This window comes from Balaenoptera borealis, assembly GCF_965194805.1.
Source record: "Balaenoptera borealis genome assembly, chromosome: 2".
Lineage (NCBI taxonomy): Eukaryota > Metazoa > Chordata > Mammalia > Artiodactyla > Balaenopteridae > Balaenoptera > Balaenoptera borealis.
In genome coordinates, this window is record NC_138867.1 from 51167394 (window position 1) to 51190982 (window position 23589).

Below are 23589 nucleotides of genomic sequence, written 5' to 3' on the forward strand. Positions count from 1 at the left end.
GGTTCCTCAGGAACAGCAAACCCAGAGCTGGCTCTGTGCTGGAGAGACAAACAGCAAGTTTGAGGGTGACCAAGTGGAAGGACAGTGCGTGTGCCCTGTGCCAACTGGGTGTCCCCTGACCTCACTTTTGCAAGCTTGGGAGGAAAGTCGCCTGTCCTTCAAGGAGGAGAAGACACCACTCTTGCTTACCAGTTAAGTAATAAAATGGAAAATAAAGTAGTTTGGGTAAATACTGACTTGGTAGGATTGACTCTCCGTCTGTTTTATTTCCTTCTGATGCTCCATCAAGATTCCTAAATGCAGTTTGGATTTTGAAAACATCTGGAATCAGCCAAGCACATTTTTGAAGCTGTTGAGTGCTGACATTATAATCTGTATTTCTTGCCGCTCAGCTGTGCCTGCCTACTGTGCATCGACCTACGAAGATGAAGCCAGCAGTGTGCTCCTTCAGACAGCATCCTGCCTCAGGGGGATTGAGGGTCCTTATGAGTAGTGTGTGTGTGTGTGTGTGTGTGTGTGCACTTTATCTTTGCTTCTGATTATAAATGTAATAACGTTCACTATTGAAACATTGGAAAATAAAGAAAAAGGTAAAGAAGCAGCAACTCATAATCCATTCACCCAGAAATAAACACTCTTAATGTTGTGATGTGTATGTGTGAAGGATCTTGTGTACACACACACACCCCTTTTACTCTGTGTGGTTTTAAAAAAACAAAACCAGGATCATTTGTATATACATTTAGAATACTGGCATTTTTTGATAGCATTATATCCTATTTTTTCTATCTTTATACATTTTTTATAAATATAATATTTGATAACTGCCTTAATATTTGGTGGATTGGTATTCTGTCAGTTCAGGTCCTCCAAGAAGCAGATGCCAGGAGAGAATTTACTGTACAAGGAACATGTCGGGAGAAATCTCTGTGAAGGACAAAGGAGAGGGAGCGGGAATAGGCAGGGGATGGTGCAAGTGTGACACCTGTGAAAGGAGACCAAGAGGAAGGGTTGGCCAGGAAGAACATCACAGTCCTGAGAAGGGCTTGCCTAGGCTGATGGGGAGCCAGCCCTTGGGCAGAGGTTGCCCATCGCACAGTTCTCACGTTGGACAAGAGCAGCCTGGCTCCGGTGCCCCTCGCATGTTTAGTCAGTGGTGGGGGAGGGCAGCAGGGAAGAAGCGTGACCTCAGCATGAACACTGATGTGGATCCAAAGGGATGGCAGCCGGAGGCTTCTAGTCAACTCTCCCCCGTGGAGTAGTCTGTTGAAGGAGATCTGAACGGCACCGCTTCCTGGTCACCACAGAGCCCCCTAAGTTCTTTAATTAATCCTTTATTGTTAGCTATTTTGACCGTCCTCATTTTTTGCCATTATACATTAAGAAGCAATAAATATTCTTTGACATAAATCTTTGTGTTCTTCACTGATAATTTCCTTAGGGTGAATTAATATGTGGACTTCTGGTTGAACATGGTACATTGAAAATAATAAGTTTTCTTGGGCTACCTCTTAAAACTCAATTTTGATTTGAAGAAATCAACAAAGTCAACATCTACAAACTTAATCCTAGAGACAGCAGTGGATGAGACTTTCACAAAAAATTTAAAAGGTGGAAAAATATTAAGATAAATGTTAACAGATTGACCAAAGGGAAGAGCATTGAAACCCAGGCTGCCTGCATAAGAGGAGGCCAGTAAGTTGTAGAAACCCTGAAAGGCTTAGGAATTGGAGGTACCACGTGTCCTAGAAGAGTGTGGGGACTGAGAGCAGGATTACTTGGAAGTCTGCATAAAAAGTCAGGCCTCCCGATGACCTCCACTGCCCCAGGTGGCCACCCTTGCTGAGGAGATGGGAGCTTCAACCTCAAAGAGGCTGCTGACTTTGGGATGTTAGACTGGGTAGAGGACATGAGCACAATGTATAAAACAGAGATTACATGCAAGTCTACAGACTAACCCTGTCCCTTCCTCCATTCCACTTTCTTGGCCTCAGTTTTTCCATCTGTAAAAATGGGGATAAGTTAATAATAGTACTTTACCTTTCAGCGTTGTTTTAAGGATAAAAACATAAAACATGTAGATCAGTAGCTGGCGCATAGTAAGTACGTGTAAATATTTGCTGTCACTGTCACTGCCATCATCATATATATACACTGAGCTTTCTCTTTTTTCCATTTATCCATTTACTGAATCTTATGCTGTTATCATACTGTTTTAGCTCATAAGGCTTTGTATTCTGTTTCCCCTCCTTTACTTGAAAGTAAATTAATGGATTTATTTTTTAGAGCACTGATCTCTTTACAAGATACAGTCTTCCACTTTCAGAATGTGTACGTCTCCTCATTTATTCAGATATTCTGTGTCCCTCAAACATGTTTTTAGTTTTCTTTTGTTAATATCTGCACATTTCATCTTAATTTTGTTCCTAGACCCTTTGCTGTTGCTAATGTGAGTGGAAATTTTGATTCCAGTATATTTTCAAACTAGTCAATACTGATATTTGAGGGCTATACATAATTACTTTGTAGCTTGCTATTTTGTTAATATTATTAAATATTTTTAGTATTTCTAATAGCTTTTCAGTAGATTTTCTTGATGTTTTATTTAACAAAGCATTAATTCAACACATATATTTCACGCTGGTACTGTGAGGTGGAAACCCCGTGATCAATGAAACCAACACAGTTGCTTCCCCGTGGAGCTTACATTCTGACAGGGAAACATGCAGAAACAGGTAGTGATGATCACAGAACTTGTTACCCAAGGCTTCCTGGAGTGCCCTGGCAAAAACCACATCCTTACAGAAATTGGATCAGAAGTAAAAAATCACCAATCCTCCCAAATCACCTATGTTATAGGTAAATTCTACCAAATATTCATGGAACATAATTCTAATCTTGAAGTGACTCTTCAAGAGAATAGAAAAGAGTAAATGTTCCTCAACCCACCTTGTAAAGTTAGTATAATCTTGGGATCCAGAAGAGTCAGACAGAAATGAAAACCCAACAATGTATAATGTATATACACTTATATATGTAGGTGGAGCTTTAATGATCTAGTTTGGTTTATCTTAAAAACGCAAAGATGGTTGAACCCTAGAACATCCATTAATGTCATTCACCACATTGACAAAATTGGAGAGTAGGTGAGAGAGGAAATCGAGTACGTTAGAGCCATATCTTAACTTCTGCAAATTCAAGTATATGCTTTTCATGCAAACAAAGTCAAATGGTCAGCAGCACATGGTAAATCTCTTGGAGCAGTGTTCTCCTGGGAAATCCACAGAGATGGGGCAGTAGAAGGCATGTCTGTCCACTCTTGACCATCTAGGTAGAAGATGGGGCAGAACCAGGCACCAAACTCCAGAGAGGAGCCCTTGGGCTGTGGAGCTTTTAAGCTCCGTGACTAGGGAATCACTGGCTCTTTATGTGGTAGCTAGAGGGGCTGATGTCCAAGCCTTTTGGAATGTTTGGCCCGCTCGTGGCAGGATTAGCCACGTCAGCTCCATCCTGGTGAGATGGGGAACTGGAGTCTAAATCTTGTGCTTGACCAGAATATATTGCTTCAAGTAGTGAGCTTTAGCCAGTTTCCTCGGGACCTTGCAGAAGAGCAACTCCAGTTCTGGGAGGTCAGCCTTCAGAGGATCGGTCTTGAAAAATAAACCCTTAATTGTCAATACATTAGCATAAAAAAGAGAAAAATAACAAAAATTGAGGAAAGTTAGATGTTACTTTTATAGTCCTTATTATATGTCATACATTATAATATACACTTTTTACATGTACAGGGTTGGATATGCCACATCTTATATTGTTCTGTAGGTGATTCAATGAGATTTCTAAGTATTGAAACATACAGATTTTGCTTTCAAGACTCCACTAAAAGGCCCTTTTCTGGAAAGCAGTTCATATAGAGACAACACTTAAAAGTACTTGGAAACTCACTTTGAACAAACAAGCAAGCAAAAATTGTGACTGTATAACAAGGGCTCTGAAGCCAGCAGTGGGCAATCTGGGTCAGACAAGATGGTGCTGGATTAGAACAGTGTGAGATGGAGACAAGAGGTGGAGATGTGCCATGTAGATTAAGGGTGCTGAGAGGTTTCTAATGAAGAGCTGGGCCCAGTTAATAGTGAAAGTCGCTCTTTGTGGTTCAATGTGTGTAGTAAACTAAGTGTATAGTATGCTTGGTACAGAGGGAGGGTGCAGTCATTCTCAATCAATATTTTTTACTTCTCTATAAAGGGATGAGTTGAAAACCATTTTATACACTGTTATGTACAGTTACAGGAATTGGAATGACCTCAAATGATTATCAGAGGCAAAATTCTGGGTTCCGTTTGGCCATAGTTTACCAAATGCCTTAAAATGTTCCAAACTTGAACACGAATTAGTGACAGTCCTAACTAGTATAGATAGGTGTGCAAGCACTGATGTTTCAAGATGTCTGTAGAGTTAGGACAAACTAATAATGCAGTTCCAGATAAGCCAAAAAAAGGTAGAATGGCTTTTTCTCACTCATGAAGCGGTTCAAAGTGGGATTCTTGGCTGGCAAAAGGTTCTCCTCCATGAAGTAATTCAGGGATCCAGCCTCCTTCCATCTGTGGCCTCATCATTCCCTAGAGCCTTGTCATTTTTAGCATCTAGTGGGCAGAAGGAGAAAGGAAAAACATCAAGTCCACCACTATTTAAAAGCCTTGGCCAAGAGATAGCACATCACCTCCGTTTACTTTCTGTTGGCTCTAACTCTGTCTTATGGCCACATCTAATTACACAGGAAGCTAGGAGGTATAGTCTAGTTTTGTGCTCAGGAAGAGGAGAAGGACATGGATTTGGTGACTAGCTAGCAGTCTCTGCTATAGTGTTTATCATTTCATTGGTAAGAGTGAAAAAACATAAACAATATAAATGAACAATGGTTGGAGACTGAATAAATAAGTTATGGGACATCACTATAGCTACATGGCATCTGAGCTTCCCTATCTGTTGAGATTGAAATGAAATTGGCTCAGGCTCTCTATCTGACAGCCTGTGGAAAATTCAATATCCTCTCTAGGACTCTGATGAATTTCCAGGAGCCAAGTTCTTACAGGCATTTGCAGTGCTGACTTCTGGCTCCGTCAACGTCAGTTTTCGTCTCACAGACTGCGAGGCAGCCCAGACCCATCGCCTGTCCTCTTTTCTTGGTTTATCCTCAGCCCACTCTGGTGGGCATCTGGGTGTGCAGCAGCCTGCACTAGAGGTGGGAGTGGGTGCTACTGTTACTTAGCATCATCGTAGCCTCCTGAAAAGTTCCATTACTCCGGGTCCCCATCATATTGCTCTACCTCTTTCACCCTCCATGACTTTAGCCCTCTGCTTGTAGATCCAAACACTCACAAAGGATTTGTCTACTCTGGGTTTAAGCTCTTTAGAAACACAGAACGATTGGGATGATTAGATTTGACTTTCTAGGTCTCCAACCGGTCTCCAAATGGAATGACACAGTATATAATTTTCTCCACTGATAGAAATTATGTAACCTCTCATATTAGAAGGCAAAAGCACCCACTGTCAGTTTTGTTTTTGCATATTTTTTAATCCTACTACTCACATATAATTCCATATAGCCATTACAGCTGATGCTATATTGTTAAGTGAAAAAAAGCAGGCTATCGAATTATATCCCAATATTATATCAAAAATACACAAAGATGCCTAGAAAAAAGATCAAGAGATATGCACCATAAGGTTAACAGTGGGTGGTTCTATTGTGGGTATTTATTTTCTTCTTTATATATTTTTCTGTATCATTTGAAATATCTGTAATGAACATGTTTTGCTATTATAAACAGAAAAGGAAAGATTATTTTTCAAGACAATTCTATTGCCTAAATTGAGCAAAACAGATACTTTACCAAATTCTATCTTCATTGAATCTATTATTCTATGGTTCACATTCTTATTACAAGTATTTGCTGAATTCCTCCCTCTGGGTTCAGAAGAGGGAATGATCACCAAGGAATGGGAATGGTAGGGGAAACTTAGGGACCTGGGTGGAACCAGGGCTGGCTTTTGAATGCTCAGTTTCATTATTTTAAGCATGTGTCCTGAGATGGCCCACCCTGGAGTGCACTTGATCTTGTTTATCTGCCCTTTCCTCTTATTCCAAATTCCACGTAGTCTATTCTTAATGCCAGACTTTCAGAAGGCATTGGTAAACCTAATTAGTCCACAAGGATCCATTAGGTCTTATCTAACACCAAGGTGAAGGATAAAGGTTGGAGTATTCTGAGACATTCTTAGGCAGGATGCTCTTGGCAATTTTATATTTGAGCCTTCCTTTCCTCTTATGAAATTGCGAACTCCTGGCTGGAGAGTTGGGGGTGGTGGGTGTCACATTAACAGAAGACAGCCTCCCAAATCCATCCCTTCATGGTTAAGAGTATGAACTTTGGAGCTAGACTGTTTGGACTTGACACCCAACTCTGCTACTTGCCGACTGAATGACCTTGAGAAATTATTAACCTCTCATGCCTCAGTTGCTTCATCTGTAAAATGAGTGTGGAGTATTTTCTATTTCCTAGAGTGCTTGGAAAGATTAAATGAGTTAGTACTCATCAATAGCGCCTAACAGGGCATAAGCACCATGTAAGTGTAATTTGATAAACAAAGAGCTATGAGTGGTGATAAGCTCTAACCCAGTGTGGTCAGAACCCCTAAAGGCAGGTTCCCTGCCTAATTTGGGAGTCTCTGGACATTGCTAAATTGAATGAAAAGCTGTATCTGTGTAGTACATCAAGTTCCCAGAGATGGGAGATTTCCCAGTTTCAGGAGATGTTACAGCCCAGGGGCCCTCAGAGTTGCAGTTTGGCCCCTTTATTTTGTACGTGGAGAAATGGCGACCCAGGGGTTGTCAGCTCCACACAGCTGGTTTATGGTGGCGTCACAGCCAGGACACCCACTCCACATTTTTGTTATATTAAGTTCAAATTACTTTTGTCCCCTCCGTACATATCTAATATAGTCAAGCATGCATGTAATTTGGAAAGCGGAAAGAATTCATGAATAAGTCTCTTTTTGAATAAGTAGATTTCATTCATTAGCATGCTTTCTTATTACAAATTATCTAATCATTATCCTTATTGGAAGCACTCAATGCCAAACAGAAATTGCAGCTCTGCAAACGTCAGTATGTTGTTGGTGAATTTTGTGGTGGGCTAAAGTCTTTCTTCCCCCTTTAGTCTTTCACTGACCTTCTCACTTCTCCCCTCTTTCCATTCCTGTGGAACTCTGCCAAGTAGCACCCCTACTTTTAATATAATTAAGTTAAAAATAATCCACTGCCTTAACACATCTGGTTATCTTTTTCTTTTTCTTTTTTTTTTTTGGCCTCGCCCTGTGGCTTGTGGGATCTTAGTTTCCTGACCAGGATTGAACCCAGGCCCACAGCAGTGAAAGCGCGGAGTCCTAACCACTGGACTGCCGAGGAATTCCCGTGGTTATCTTTTTCATTATTTTTGAGTTATCTTTTTGTTCTTTTCCGTATGCACATAGAGTTTTGCACAGTTATGTCTGTAGTACTCAAAAAACTTTGAAGTATGCTCTTCTCATTTAATATGATTTATAAATATTTTATACATCCACAAATTTCCCATAAATACCCACTTTTAATGAATACATAATACATTGTGATTAAACTAACCATAAAGTTATAAAATCATTTCCCTATTATTGACATTTGAATTGTTTCCGTTTTAAGGTATTGAATATGGTGCTATAATATGTACTTTTTTCTTCTGTTGATTTATTGCCAAAGGACATAGTCTCAGGGTTGGAATTATGTGGTCAAATGCATGAATATTTTTATAGCCAAAAAGTTATATTGCTGGATATTTTTTTCTGGTGATAATGCCCCCAGCAGTGTATGAGTATGGCATTTTCACCACGCTCCTATCAACACTGAGTATGTAACAGCTTTTACTCCCAAACAGGTGTGCTTGTGCCAGGAAAGAGTTCATTGAAGTGATGACAAATCATTGCTGAGTGTTATGTGGAATGAACTTGATAGTTTCCCTGACTGGGAAATTTCCGTTTCATTTCACACTCAATTAGTAAGATCTATAAGCATCATGACTTTTAGTTCCATAACAGTGCCTTGCATAGTAGGTATCCAATAACTTATTGGTTTAATTTTGTGTCCTATAAGATGCTGACCTATGGTAGTCATGCTATGTACATCACGGTACCCTACAGTAGAAAAGAGCAAAGCGAAAGGGGATGGGAGGTGCGAAAAAGTGGAACACATGCTATCAGATTTCCCAGGAGGGAAAATGGGGAGCATCTCCCCCAAATGCAGGGTCACAACCCTGTCCACTAGTGCCTTGGGCATCACCGAGTCTGTCCATGTCTACTCCCTGACCCCTAAACATGAATCTCCTCCCTGCCCTTCCCACCCCCACCCCCAGCATCTCTTCTACCTCAGCTTCCCCTCCATTCCCTCTCCCCTGGGTTGGGCTTGTGCTCCCTTCCTTCACTTGTTTGGTCAGGTATTCGCCATCCTCAGCCTGTGAGGGATCCAACGATTAAACATGTGTGAGTTTGCAGGGCAGAAATAGAGACACAGATGTAGAGAACAAATGTATGGACACCAAGGGGGGAAAGCGGCGGGGGGGGGGGTGGTGATGGTGTGATGAATTGGGAGATTGGGATTGACATGTGTACACTGATGTGTATAACACTGATGACTAATAAGAACCTGCTGTATAAAAAAATAAATAAAATAAAATTCAAAAGTTAAAAAACAAACAAACAAAAAAAACATGTGTGAGCCCTGCCTTCCCAGAGTTTGAAGTCTGAGAGGAGAGAGAAGGGCATTTTTAAAAGGCAGAATGGGATAAGTGTCATAAGAATACTTCAGAGAAGGTCCTCTGGGAGGTTTCTTCTGGGCAAGGTATCTGAGAAGATTTTACTGAAGTGGTGTCCAGAGCAGGCTGTGAGGACTCGGAAGGGTTTGGACAGTGGATCTGACAGTGTCCCCCAGCTTCTCAGGATCCTCAATGCCATCCAGATCCTTATTGCTTCAGTCACCAAAATAGGTACCCCAGAGAGCTGAATATGCCAGGGGCCATGCAGAAGGTTAAAATATGTACCTGACATATCTCCTTCTCAATTTAGAAGATGGTTTTGATTTTTTCTCTTTTGGTGGAGTGAAACAAATTTTTTGGAAAGTGAATGTGCTTCAGCTGGGTGAGGCAGTACAAGGGCCATCAGTGTGGTGCCCAGGTATGTGGAGGGTGGCAGCTGATTGAGGACTTCCCTGGGGGGTTGAGGCTATCCTGCCTTCAGACTGGTCCATGCCTGTGCTTTATTGATTTTTGCTTGTGTTTTATTCACTACTGACTGTGCTGGACCAGTTGTTAGATATTTCACTTATTGTCCCTGGGAGAAGGGACACTGGGATATCTTCTAATCTACAGAGAATGCAGGTGCAGTCTGTGAGGTTAGGTGACCAGGGCTCTAGTGCCAATCCTAGTGCCTCGCGTCAGAAAAGAACCCAGATTGTTGATTTTAAATGTATGAGAATTGGATCATTTACATCATCTCTTTAGTTGTTATTATCTTCTCTGCCTAGTCCTCCTTCATGCCACCCCAAGCCTCCTCAACTCTTTCCTTTTCTTTAAGTGCAGCTCTCTGTTAACCTGCATACATTATAGTTGATCCTTCCCCCATTCTCACCAGATTTACCAGGCTACGGGGATATGACAGATTTAGAGGAGTGTCATCTGAAGTGATATGTCTGAGGAAGATGCTCAAACCCCTGAAAACTTACAAATGCTTCTAAATGCATGTTTCGTTTCAGTGTCTCAGAATACTTGTAATTGCTGTATCATGATGACACAATATGGACAGACACATTTATCTGCTGCTTTTTCCAATTCTAATTATCATGGTAATGAAGTTGACACTCATCCTCCCCACTCACAGAGAGACAAAAAGGCGTCCTAGGGGGTAAAGTCCACTTACACTCAAGTGAATTGTCTGCCTTACTGAAGCTCTCCTTAGAACGCTGTGTCTGGAGCTTTTGTGTTTAGGGTTTGACCATGGTCTTTCCCATTTACAATCAGGGAGCTCTGGTTGTGAGAGTAACATGCCTTTCAGGGGACGGGGTTGGAATGAGGTTAGGCTCCTACTTGGAGGGTCTGTGGTTATCTAGAATTTTTCCTACTCCCAGTCTATTGATTTGAGACCAGGCCCCTTCTGTATTCCTCCCTTTGGGGAAGTGGTGGGGTGATCTATAAATTGAGTCAGTATCCAGTGGTCCTGAGCAATGGGATTTATTCAGAGTAAAGTAAAAATGGACACACTGCGCCCCTTCCACCTACCATAGGACCTGAGCCCTCCGACCCCCCACCGAAGCTCTAGAGTTGGAGGTGAATTTGGCACACAGAGAATGGTCTTTCATGTTATCTTTTCCTGGTACTTGGGGCTTATCAAAGAGCTCTCTTTAAAAAAAAAAAAAAAAAACTACTTCTTTTTTGGGAATATAAGTAACCTGACACTATAGTAATTCTGTGTTCCTGGGAATCTATTTTAAGAAGTGTACATTGCTAATCATTGACTTCTGATTCTTGAGCATGGGATGCACTTCACAGATCATTTTGGTCTCCCCAGAGTCCTTGTGCATTTTCAGCCTAACATTACCATTTGAATAAATCAGGACAGACTTGCATATGTTAGGGTATAAGATAAATCCTGAAATCTCAGTGGTGTAACACAGCACAGTGAATACTCAGTCATGTAAAGTTCATTCTGGGTTGTGTGGCCCTTCCTAATCTTGTAGCTACACCGTTTGGTACATGTGGATTTCAAGGTGGCCGCTAAAAGGGAAAAGAGGGATTGAGGAGGCACATTGGCTTTTACTGTTTCAGCCCAGAAGTGACATAGTTCATTAGCCAGAACTAGGCACATGGCCCCAGTAGAACTGCAGCAGGTGAGGGAGTGTGAGGAAAGAGGATGCACAGGGGGCGTTTGGTGAGCACCATCCAACTCTCTCTGCCACGTCAGTCTTACCCCCAGATGTTTGGAACTTGGAAGGTAAAAGTAGGTTGTCTTGCTCTAAAAGCTCCTCAGGTTTTGGGAATAGCAGGAGCTCTCTTTAAGGGTGTCCACTTCATAGTTTTCCTAGAATAGCAGGGGATCTCCATTCCCCCACAAATCATACTGACTGACATGCTTGACACCCATTGGCACCCTCTTGGCTGGAGGGTCACTCCTGAGTTATGTCCATTTGCTTCCACTCCCACCCCTCCAGGGTATGTTTACCAGGTGTGGAAACCATTTATGAAGTATGTTCACAGCTCACTCCCTCCTTGTATCCATGCCCCTTTGCAATGTGACTTTGCAATTCCTCTAAGAGGGTGGAGTCTCTTCCCCTACCCTTGAACAGTGGCTGGCCTTGGGACTTGCTTTGAACCACAGAATGTGGCAGAAGTGACAAGTACGCTGTGGCCCACTGAACAAGCCCAGGTGGTCTGCTGGCTGATGGCCCGGCTGTCCCCTTCACCTCAGCCAACATTCTGTCAGCCCCCAGAAGCAGAGTGGCCCAGCTGATGGCAGCTGACACACAAGGAGCTCCCAGAGCCCAGTCTCCACTGCTGACTGTGGAAGTGTGAGCCTCAGGATGGTTTGCAACCAAGCAACGGCTGACTGACACACCAGAGGTCGGCGTGCTCGGCAATGTGTATATACCAGCTGTGTTGTTTTCTAACTAAGAATGTAATTACATATTACTATAAAAGGATGAAATGTGAGGGTGAAAATGAAGAAAATTATTTCTACGAAAACTAAATTGAATGCTTTGTAAAGACTTGATAAAACAAGTACCTTTAAAAGTTTCAAGTAAGATGTGGTGAGACATCTATAAAAAAACAGAGTGAAAGTCATAAAAAATGTGATGGATTTACCCCCCAATTGTTTCGTATATGTATATATATAATTAAAAAAAATTTTTAGTCTGTATTAACAAGTTCAATCTGGATATCATAGATCATTAGATTGTGAGGGAAGGACCAAGGCTGCTGTACAGATATGCTTCACAACAATTTGTTGGCTTAAAGAAGATGGAATTTTATTTGCTTGTTTTTTTGTTTTTGTCCTATGTAGTAATCCAAGTTGATCATTCTAGTTCGGAGGGGAGTTGGTCTGTGCAGTCATTCAGGGATCCAGGATTTTCATCATTTTGTTCTGCCAACCCCCTAGGCCTTGTTGGTACCTAAATGGTAGAAACTGTGTTATGGGTTCTGGAATCAGAAGAGGACAGAGAGCATTGAAGAGGCGCAACCCTTATCCCAAGACATCAGTCACAAGAGGCACCCTCACTTCTGCCAACACTCCAGTGACAAAAACTCAGTCACATGACGATGCCTAACTACAGGAGAGACTGGGAAATGTATAGTTTTGGGGCAAAAACATGCTGAGCTAGAATCCTTTATCAGAGAGAGGGTGAGAATGGATTTGGGTGAAGAGGCAGCAGTCTCCACCAGAGTGATGCGTCTTAGGAATGTTTCTTGCAAGAAGGACAATGGGAAGTTTGAATGAATGGACCCACACCCAGTAGGAAGGCCTTGGTGAATTGATCTGCACTTCTATATTTTAAACTAAAATAACACACTTATGATAAGAATGTATCTGTTTTCATGACTTATAGCCTTGATTTCTTCAAATTAATTGACCACTTATGATGGTCCTGCTTATGATAGAGATGAGGACTTTTTATTCTTTCTGTCTCTTTGCTCTTCAGTGTCTCCCTTTTGTTTGCACTTCCGGGGGCTCAAGAAGACGGCAGACTCCTTGAGTGTCTGCATGCCATTTTGAAGTGATGTATATTTCTGAGTAGCCTCCTGTTTTTAAAAGAAAATGTAGAGTTAGCTCAGTGCTTGAGATGTGGCCAACGGACTAAGAGAAGGCGGGAAAAAGAGTAATGTCTAACTGTACCCATTCATTAGTCAGTACCGAAGAAAAGGTGTGGATGAAAGATGGCAAGAAGTTGCTTCCCGAATCCAATTTTGCTTGCACACGACGCCTCTCCACAGGTACAAGTGGCTCCATTTATCTTGGGAACTGAGGCCATGAGAGCTTGATTTCTGGCCGCACAGTGAACTGTTGGAAGTCCCTGTGGGAGCTGCTCTACATGAATGGTTGGAGCTGGTCCTTCTGCACAAAGAGGAGCCAAGAGGAGCTGAAGATTTGAAGAAATGGATACTGGGCCTCGATGGAGCACGTGTCACTTAAAACTCCCGCAGTTGGGCACTGGCTCCCCTCAGCTTGTTCCTGAGCCCAGAGAACCTGGGTCCCAGATGTGCCCCATTTGGGTGCCTGCCTCTGCCCCTTCTCCTTGTGTGTGATGCTCTTCAAGAATCCTTAGCCTCATCATCACCTCACTCCCTGCTCTCTTCCTTCAGTTCACACTGGCGGGCCGACTCTGGAAAAGGATTTTTAAATAAAAGAACATTGAAATAAAGGAACAAACACATGAAAAGATGTTCAACATCACTAATTATCAGAGAAATGCAAATCAAAACCAGAATGATTTATCACCTCACACCTGTCAGAATGGCGATCATCAAAAAATCTATAAACAATAAATGCTGGAGAGGGTGTGGAGAAAAGGGAACCCTCATACACTGTTGGTGGGAATGTAAATTGATACAACCACTATGGAGAACAGTATGAAGGTTCCTTAAAAAACTAAAAATAGAACTACCATATGACCCAGCAATCCCGCTACTGGGCATATACCCAGAGAAAACCATAATTCAAAAAGATACATGCACCCCAGTGTTCATTGCAGCACTATTTACAATATCCAGGACATGGAAGCAACCTAAACGTCCATCAACAGAGGAATGGATAAAGAAGATGTGGTACGTGTATACAATGGAATATTACTCACCAGTAAAAGGAACAAAATTGTGCCATTTGCAGAGACATGGATGGATCTAGAGACTGTCATACAGAGTAAAGTAAGTCAGAAAGAGAAAAACAAATATCGTATAATATCGCTTATATGTGGAATCTAGAAAAATGGTACAGATGAACTTATTTGCAAAGCAGAAATAGAGACACAGACATAGGGGACAAATGTATGGACACCAAGGGGGAAAGGGGGGGGGGGATGAACTGGGAGATTGGGATTGACATATATACACTACTATGTATAAAATAGATAACTAATGAGAAGCTGCTGTATAGCACAGGGAACTCTACTCAATGCTCTGTGGTGACCTAAATGGGAAGGAAATCCAAAAAAGAGGGGATATATGTATATGTATGGCTGATTTACTTTGCTATACAGCAGAAACTAATGCAACATTGTACTCCAATAAAAATTTTTTAAAAACCTAAATTATATAAATAAATAAATAAAATAAAGGAACATTTTCTAACTTGAGAGGAAGTCATATTTTTCTCCATTTGTCTACCAGAGTGTTCTGAAAAGTTGGCTTAAAAGGGATAATGTGGAAGAGTCTACATAGATAAGCAGCAACAGGATATTACAGACATTTTACCATCTCACAGTGTGTGAGAGCAGGATTCTGATGTGTCATCTTCCAGATACTGTCCCATGTCTGCTCAGTACCCATCACATGGGCCTGATCTGGGAGATACTGTTTATTAAACGCAGGATTTTTCTTTTTTATTTATTAGGCAAGGAGAAACATGTAGGACACTGCTGCAGGAAACCAGAAATTCAAAGTTGCTGTATTTTGTCTCTTTCCAAGTGTGGGTTTGGATTGTGGAGACACTGAGAGCTACTCTTTCTGAATACCTACTGTGTGCCAGACACTGAAGTAAGGGCTTTACATGTATCATTTCATTCAGTCTCGGCAATAATCCTCTGATCATTTTCCCCAACTAACAGACCAGGGATGTAAGTATTTGGAGAAATTACTTTCCTAAGATATTCAACTATTAAGTCCTGGAGCAGATGTTCAAGTCCAATTTTCCTCTTCATCACAGCACAGCGTGAAGGGCACACATAGCAGTACTTATTCCAGAAAATTTTAAAAAGTACACTACGAGATTCAGCATTCCCAAAAAAGAAGTCTGGCTGTCTCGCTCATTTTGTGGAGGAGGCTTGGTAGTCTATGTAAAAAAAAAAAAAAAAGGCAGATTATACTCTCTGATAATGTGGCTGTAAGACAGTTACTCCCTGTGTGCTGAGAACAAGTAACACCCCCTCCCACCCGTATTTTGTAGGTCTGAGAGCGCCTTCGTCTTCTCCAGCTCTGGTTTGTATGTGCTCCTTGGCAGCTCTGCTCTGGTCAGATATTTTTCCATAAAAGGTTCTGCCACGGGCACTGGCTTCCTCCATGCAGAGGATGCCAGGGGCCCATTTCGTCAGCCTTTTCTCTAGCTTGAAACCCACTGAGAATGTGTCACTTCCGAATTTCCATGTAACCTTGGGGTTTAGGAATGTCAGTTGTTTTTTCCTGTTCTTTCTGGAAATGTCTGTTTTGAATCAGAGAGGAAAAGGCTATTCAGGTGCTCACAAGATTTATTAAAAGCACTGTCTGGCTTGGGTAGGTGATTGTGAGTGATGAAAATCCCCTTACAGTCGGGACCTCACGATCACAAGTGCGTCAGGATTGGGGTTCAGGGGTGAGGGCGAGGAGGCCAAGGACTGAGATGGGCAGGAGAAGAAAGACACATGATCTGTGGGTGCCCCGCCGCTGTGCTCTGTAACATCTGCCTTCCCCTCCGAGGCACTGAAGTTGCTGGCTCTCTTGTCTGTCTTCCCCTGTGATTCCGACTCCTTGAGGGTGTATATGACATTTACCAGGTGATCAACAAATGTTTATTGAATGAATGAACAAGTGAATGACAGTTCTGATCTCCAATTCAGGCTAAAGAAATAAATATCTCAAAACTTGATTAATTCCCCCTCTAGAGGGGATGGATTGGGAAGAAAGGCATTTGGTTTGATATTTATATGCCCAGAGCTATACTTTACTGTCATGCTCTAACAAGGTTTTCATTCCTGGCTCCCCCTGAGATTCTAACTTAATTGGCCTAGGGTGGGCCTACGGAAATCAGTATTTTTTAAAAAGCTCCCTAGGAGTTTCTATTGAGCAATCAAGGTTGAAAACCACCATTCTGCATATACTTAGAGGAATTACTACCTTATGGCTGATGGAGCTTGTGGGTGAGTTATGTCCTGGCTGAGCCTTGTGGGAAAAAGCTATTGGCTCGCAAACACATTTACCCAAAGGTAGGAGACAAGGACATTTTCTGGAAGCTCAGCTCAGGTGCTCAACTCTGGTCTGATTCAGTAACTGCTCCTCTGTAGGACGTCTCAGCAGGCATTTAACTGATGCCCTAAGTGGATTCTCCTGAGAGCCTCAGCACCTTTCCTCCATCAGCCTTCCCCTACCAGCGTTCTAGTCTAAGAGCAATGACTTATCTGACAAACCTGAGAATGCGTTAAATGGATAGACACAGATTCCTGGTAGAAATGCTGAACTGAGGAGAATGGGGTTAGGAGTAAATATATGTCTCTCTTGCTCTGAAAATGGAGATTTGAATTGTGTTAAGATGCTAGGATGCATGAAAATTCTGTGTAAGTAGCCAGTGGAGTGAGAACTATGATTGTTTTTCTTAGGTTCTTATAATAAAGACTTAAAACGTTTTCTGGCTTCACTGGTTTCTGACTCCATGTGCCCCTGTGATGGAGTTCGTGCATAATACAGCTCGGGTCAGCTTCCTTTTCGCTGTGTGCTGGGGGCGTGGGTGGAAAGAGAAAGCAGGAAGTGGAGAGACAAGCTATATTTTTCTTTTGCCTTTAAAGCTCTGTGTTTCAAGTATATCTGTATCTAGCCCACCATTTCCTTTTTCTTTAATGATTTAATGTGTTTTCAGGGTAATTTGCAGAGAAATGTACCTTTACAGACACTCAGAAGCACCCCCTACGTGAGTTTGGCTGATAGTTTTACGGGAGTTTTGATTAATTGGTGTCAGGAAATGTGAACGGTCTAAGATTTTGCCCTCTTGCAATTTAACGAGTTGTCCTGCCACAGTTTCATGGATGCCGGCAGAGACTGGAAACTCCTGAGTGAGAAACAAAGGACTTTATTACTCACAGCATTAGCAGTGGCCAGAATATTGGCGATTTCTTGTACCCCCTTCCCCAAGCCCCAATTCTTACCAGGTGATGCGAACAGGACAAGGTGATGTGCACATATAGGAAAGGACCTCGGAGCTTAAGGAACTCGCATCTTTTACAGAGTAAGCATGCTTACCCTGTGCTCCAAAGCGTCACACTATCTCTGTCTCCCAAGGCTGTTCACTAAACAAAAATCCTTGAAAAGATATTCTGGAACAAAGTCAGTCAATGCCTCTGCTTGCAAGACACACAGAAACATCAACCACCCATTGAGAGCTACCTCCAAGAGTGAGTCAGGACTAAGAGGAGGCGCTCATGGAGGTGTGGATAAAGCTGAATGCTGAGCGAGAAGGCGGACTTTATAAAATTCCCTCGACCCCATCTCAAATGTAACAAGTGAGGACCTCCATGTATCAGTGAGCATTTGCTATGTAACAAACACCCCACAACTTAATGGTTTAAAATAACAACCACTTTATTTAGCTGGCCCGGGCGTCTTCACATGCTGGCAGTCACAGTGTTTCTGGAGCAGCAAGAGAGTGAACCTGATGTGCACGTACTTTCCAAACCACTGCATCTTGTTTGCTAGCACCGCATTAGCTTTTGTGGCTGCTTTCACAGTCTTCCACACTCCAGAGCTCTGCTTGGTTCCTTCCACCTCATCCTCCAGGTCTTAGCTCCTTAGGGAGCCTGCCTGGTGCTCTCTCGCCCTGTCACCACTTCCACCCCATGACCCAACTTCATTTTCATCATAACCCTTACTAGATCCCCAAGTTAATTACTTACTAACCTATTCATATATTCAAGTAAAATAAGGGAATAAAGTAAAAAATATATAAAAGTAAACAAAAAAATTATTTCTCCAATCACAAAGCAAGCTCGCAAGGACAATAACTTATCTTCAGCACCCAGAGAAGAGCCTGGAGAGAGTAGGTGTCAATAAAAACTTGTTGGTGAATGACCTTCCAGGACCATGGATTTTGTCATCTTTGTGGGAATGGAGAGGCAGAACCAGGAAAACATACACCAGAGTCTTGGCTGACACCTCATGGCAGGAGGGCTTTAGAGATGGAGTTAAAGTGGGAAAGGCATGTGCATGAAGCCAGGGGACTTCGTCATCAGATATTCATCTGCCAGATGGCAGAGACTTCCAGATGGAGACTATGTCTCTTCCTTCAGTTGAGGAATGATTCCACTGGTTAGGATTCAGCTTATTATGGAATTTACTGGCATTTTAATGAAGGCAGGCCTTTTTTTCTGGGGGAAGGGCAATTTACATTTTTAGGTTTTAGAGGCTTAGAAAAAGTAGCTGAAGGATTTGTTTTGCTTTCTCTTTACAATGTCACTTAGCTTTTATATAAATCACCCCCAACCTTGCTTTAAAGCCCAGGGAAGGTTGACAGTGAGGCTATTTTCTTCTCCTTAATTATCACTTTTGTTTTTGCTTTGCTTTGCTTCAAGTTTCACAGTCATGGACGTTAGAGAGACCTGGGTATATTAGTCAGGGTTTAACCATATCTTCATGTGTTCATACTTCATTCCTGGTACCAAATATCTATTAGAGAAGCAGAACCAGTAGGAGATCTATATCTATATATTTATATATCTGTATGTTTTTCCCTATATCTATATCTGTATCTATGTCTGTCTGTCTATCTATCTATCACCTACCTATCCATCTATCTACTTATTTAATACAAGGAATTGGCCTCTGCAATTGGAGCTGGCAAAGCAAGTCTGCAACCCATAGGGCAGGATCCAGGATTGCAAGATCACAAGCTGGAATTCACAGAAGGAAGCTCTCTTCTCTTTTAGGGAAAGTCTCAGCTCTGCTTTGAAGGCCTTTCAACTGATTGCTCAGGCCCACCCAGATTCTTCAGGATCATCTCCCTAACCAAAGTCAATTTATTAGAGACTTCAACTGCATTTGCAAAATACCTTCACAGCAACACCTAGATTAATGTTTGATTGAATAACTGGGACTATAGCCCGGCCAAGTCGGCACATTAAAAAACTCATCACACAGGGCCTAGAATGAGGTGTAGGGTAGAAAAGGAGCCTGAACAAGTGTTCACAAGGTCTGAACACATTCCTTGGTCCTTCCTTATGGACTGTGGAAGAGTAAGCTAACTCAGTAAACCTATAATTTTCTAATCTATTATAATTTCTAATCTGCAAATAGAATAACACTCTACCCCAGTTGTGACCCATATGAAAAAGACTAAAGTATGTTGGTGAGACTCTGAGAAACACTGAGCTTAAAGGGCAGGGGGCCAGGAGTCAGTGGGCTGCAAACAGCTTTGTGGGGTGTGGATGGGTGACCCATCTCTCATTTCACAGGGACTTGTTCTCAAGGCTCAAAAATGCCCCGTCCCCTTCCTTGCCACTCAGGTTCTTCACCTGTAAGTAATTATTATTCCCAACAACAATTTAGCTTAAGCTTTTTACATTGCAAAATTTTCCATCTCCATGCCCATGTATACTCACACACATATGCACACACACACATGCAACACTCCACACACATACATGTATATTTACACATCAAGAATTCCTGCAGTTCAGGCAAAGGCAAAATTTGAAAAATGGGACAGTAAAGTCAGTCATCTTAATAACTGGGGTGACTTCATGTTGTTTTTGCTGGGTATCATCCAAAACTGGGCACCATTCAACCCTGGGTCAGAGTCAGAATGTGTGTACTGAGATGCCTTTCTCAGACAAGAAACACCTCCTGGGGCCTGGGAAACTTCTTTGTCCCTTCTCCTAACCCCTCCAAATACTCCAACTACTTCCAAAGCTTAAAATGTTATTAACAACAGAAAAAACTCTTCCTTTTATTCGATATTAGAAAAAAGTTTATAAAAAACACTCAGGGGAGGTATGAAGGTAAGCAGCATGTTCACATCAAGAGGCCAACAGCAGATTAATTCAGCTCTTTTTCAGATTTTGATGAAATATGGGAAAGCCTCTGTGGAGGCTCAGTGGGCAGGAAGAGCCTCCACTTCTTGGAGAGTTGGGAGTTGAAAGAGAGCAGAAGACTGAATAGCGGAACCGATGCCTGGAGGTTGGTTTGAGCTGGTCCAGCCAAGATACAGCGCAGAAGTTTCAAGAACTTATGCTGACTCATGCTTTTTAAAAATCCTCCTTCAGAAAACAATTACAGTCATGTGTTTGGCCAGTCAAGCCCATGTTATTATCATGAGTTTGTATCAGGTTTATTCAAGTTTCAAAAGGGAAATTGATCATGAACACAGCTCTTCCTTCTCAGCCTGTAGCTCCCAGAAATAAGTATAAATTCATGCTGGTTATGGGACTTTTGGCAAAGCCATCCCAGGATTTCCTCAGGGGACAGGAAGAGGGTTAAAGTGCTACAAAGGTAACCTTAGAGCAAAATAAGCACCAAGCTGGGCTGCGCTGGGTCACCAACCCTCAGAGAGGCGGGTTCTGCATTGTAACATGGGACAGTGGAGGAGGGTCTACTCTTCTGAGTGTCGTATGAGACAGCCCGTTGGGAATCACACTTTGAACCATAAAGCACCATATCCATGTGTGGTCATGTTATTAGGTGAAAGCCCTTTGGAAGATCATGGGGAATATTGTTTCAAAATCAGATGTGAAAACACTTAAAACAAAATTTTTAAAAAATCTATATGCTGAAGCAATTAGAAAGGGCTTCAGTTCTTGACTGAAAACAAAGTTCAGGAGAGCTCTTCAGAATGGGAAAGAATGGTGACGAGCCACGACAGCTCTCTAGACTTCAAAGTAGGGCAGCTGACTTGGGCTTTTAGTAGGGTTTATGCACAACAGTTGCTTCCCTTTTTGGAGTCGCTCAGGCTGAAGTGCTACATAGAAGTGTAATTAAGTCATATTTCAATTTATTTAAACCATTGTTTATCAGGAGCGGAATCTGTGCAATGCCAGATCTACTGCTGACTTCCAGGGCCAGCGTCTGACCCCAAGAGGGGACAAAGGGGATCGTTGCCTTGGAAAGAAATCTTCCCTGGTCTCTGGTTCGTGACATCTGTTTCCCTGCCCATACCGTCCCCTGCAGAGGGCAAGAGTGCCTCTGCTCACTTACAGAGGAGAGGCTGCCCTCCTGCTTCTGAAGCTCAGGCCTTGAGAGTGGAAGTCCACTGGGGGAGTGGTCAGGGGAACTCCCACTGTTTAATTCCTTTTGACTAACAGAAAGTGTATACAGAGGGGTCGTCTCACCTCCAAGTGGCTCTGGTGACTCGCTCACCCAATTTTTAATTTTACGTTCAAAAAACTCTTTGTATCTTGGGTCTCTTTGGGTTGTGGTCCCATCGGAAGGTGCAAAGGTTGGCCCACTTGTTCACCCTCATCCTTGACAGCATCTAGATGGCTTTGCCCTCCTGCTTTACTGGTTCCAGTGTTGGGAGAGAGGACAACACAGTCCCCAGCCTCCTGAAGGAAGCTGCGTTGATATTTTCTTCCCCTGGTGGCCCTCACATCTAGAAATGCCCAACTACTATGGCTGAATCCCTTGGGGGTGGAAAGGTTTCATGTGGATTCCAGAAGGACATGCTCATGGGGCTTCTCACCTTGCCTAGTAACTAAAACTAGAATCATGGATTCACAGAAAGTTCAAATTGCAAGAACATTTAAGATCATCTAGTCCAAGTTCTTCCTATACCAATGAGGGAACGAAGAGGTAGAGTGACGCATCCCAGGCTGCCCAGCCAGTGGAGAGCAGAGCAAGGACCAGAGCCTGGGTTTCATCTCCTTAATTACAGGTTCTCATCATTATCCAGCCAACTCTGCAGTGTGTCTGTTCTCTTTCCACTGTTGTCACTGTGTGTATAACAGCATTTTAAAGACAGATTTGTCCTTATTTCTTACTCTTCCCCAATGCCCGTGACACATACATGTTTTAGGCCATTGCAAATACTTGCTTCCCATCCAGGGTGCCAGCTACAGAAGTCCCCATATCTGCTGCTTTGAACCTATGGACTACTGCTGAGCCATGGGATTACTTTTTGGTGAGTCCGTTGACCCTGCTCCTTGAATGCAGGGCTAAATCAGGTGGCTGCAACAATAATGATGAGCACCGGCACGATGGTCCAGTGGGGCATGCAGGGGAGTTCCAGGCTCCACTAGCCTCACAGCATGAAAGTAAGAGGCCCTCTCCAGCCTGTTCTTGAGAGGATCACATTCACCATTACTGTGTTCTCTTAGTCAAAATGCCAGAGGTTTGACCAGATGATGTTAACAGAGCATGTCAAACTCTCCAATTATGGATCTAACCTATATAGTATTCTTTTTTTAATTGAAGTATAGTTGATTTACTATACTGTGTTTGTTTAGATTGCTTCCATGTCTTGGCTACTGTGAATAGTGCTGTTATGAACATTGAGGTGCATGTATCTTTTCAAATTAGAGTTTTCATCTTTTCCCAGGAGTGGGATCACTGGATCATATGGTAGTTCTATTTTTAGTTTTTTAAGGAACCTCCATACTGTTTTCTGTAGTGGCTGCACCAAATTACAGTTCCAACAACAGTGTACACATTCTTTTCTCCACATTCTATCCAACATTTGTTATTTGTGTTCTTTCTGATGATAGCCATTCTGACAGGTGTGAGGTGATAAATCACTGTGGCTTTGGTTTGCATTTCTTTGACAATTAACGATATTGAGCATCTTTTCATGTGCCTGTTGGTAATCTGCGTGTCCCCTTTGGAAAAATGTCTATTCAGGTCTTTTGCCCATTTTTTGATTGGGTTGTTTGTTTTTTTGATTTTGAGTTGTATGAGTATGTATATTTTGGAAATTAACCTTTTGTCATTTGTGTCATTTGCATCATTTGCAAATATTTTCTCCCATTCCTTAGGTTGTTTTTTCATTTTGTTGATGGTTTCCTTTGCTGTGCAAAAGCTTTTATGTTTAATTAGGTCCCATTTGTCTATTTTTGCTTTTATTTCTTTTGCCATGGGAGCCTGATCTAAGAAAATATTTCTACAATTTATGTCAGAGAATGTTTTGCCTATGTTTTCTTCTAGGAGTTTTATGGTGTCATGTCTTATATTTAGGTCTTTAAATCATTTTGAGTTTATTTTTCTGTATAGTGTAAGGGAGTGTTCTAATTTCACTGATTAACATGTAACTGTCCAGCTTTCCCAATACCACTTGTTGAAGAGATTGTCTTTTATCCACTGTATATTCTTGCCTCCTTTGTCAAAATTAATTGACCATAGGTGTGTGGGTTTATTTCTGGGCTCTCTATTCTGTTCCATTAATCTATATGTCTGTTTTTGTGCCAATACCACACTATTTTGATTCCTATAGTTTTGTTTTATAGTCTGAAGTCTGGAAAGGTTATGCCTCCAGCTCTGTTCTTCTTCCTCAGGATTTCTTTTGGTATTCTGGGTCATTTGTGGTTCCATATACATTTTAGAATTATTTGTTCTAGTTCTGTGAAAGATGTCC

The 23589-nt window shown here is 42.1% G+C and overlaps 1 protein-coding gene across 3 annotated transcripts in view; it reads left to right on the forward strand.

Annotated features, from left to right (window-relative positions):
- Positions 1–23589, forward strand: part of IPO11 (importin 11) — a 485545-nt gene that overhangs the window by 246439 nt on the left and 215517 nt on the right. The window contains exon 30 of one of the 3 annotated variants that reach the window (XM_082383172.1): positions 1–22143. The exons of the other annotated variants lie outside the window; for them this stretch is intronic. Within the exon in view, the coding sequence (XP_082239298.1) occupies positions 1–63 (63 nt within the window). The 3' untranslated portion in view covers positions 64–22143. Of the gene's footprint in view, positions 22144–23589 lie in introns of those variants that run through there. 3 annotated transcript variants of the gene reach the window in all.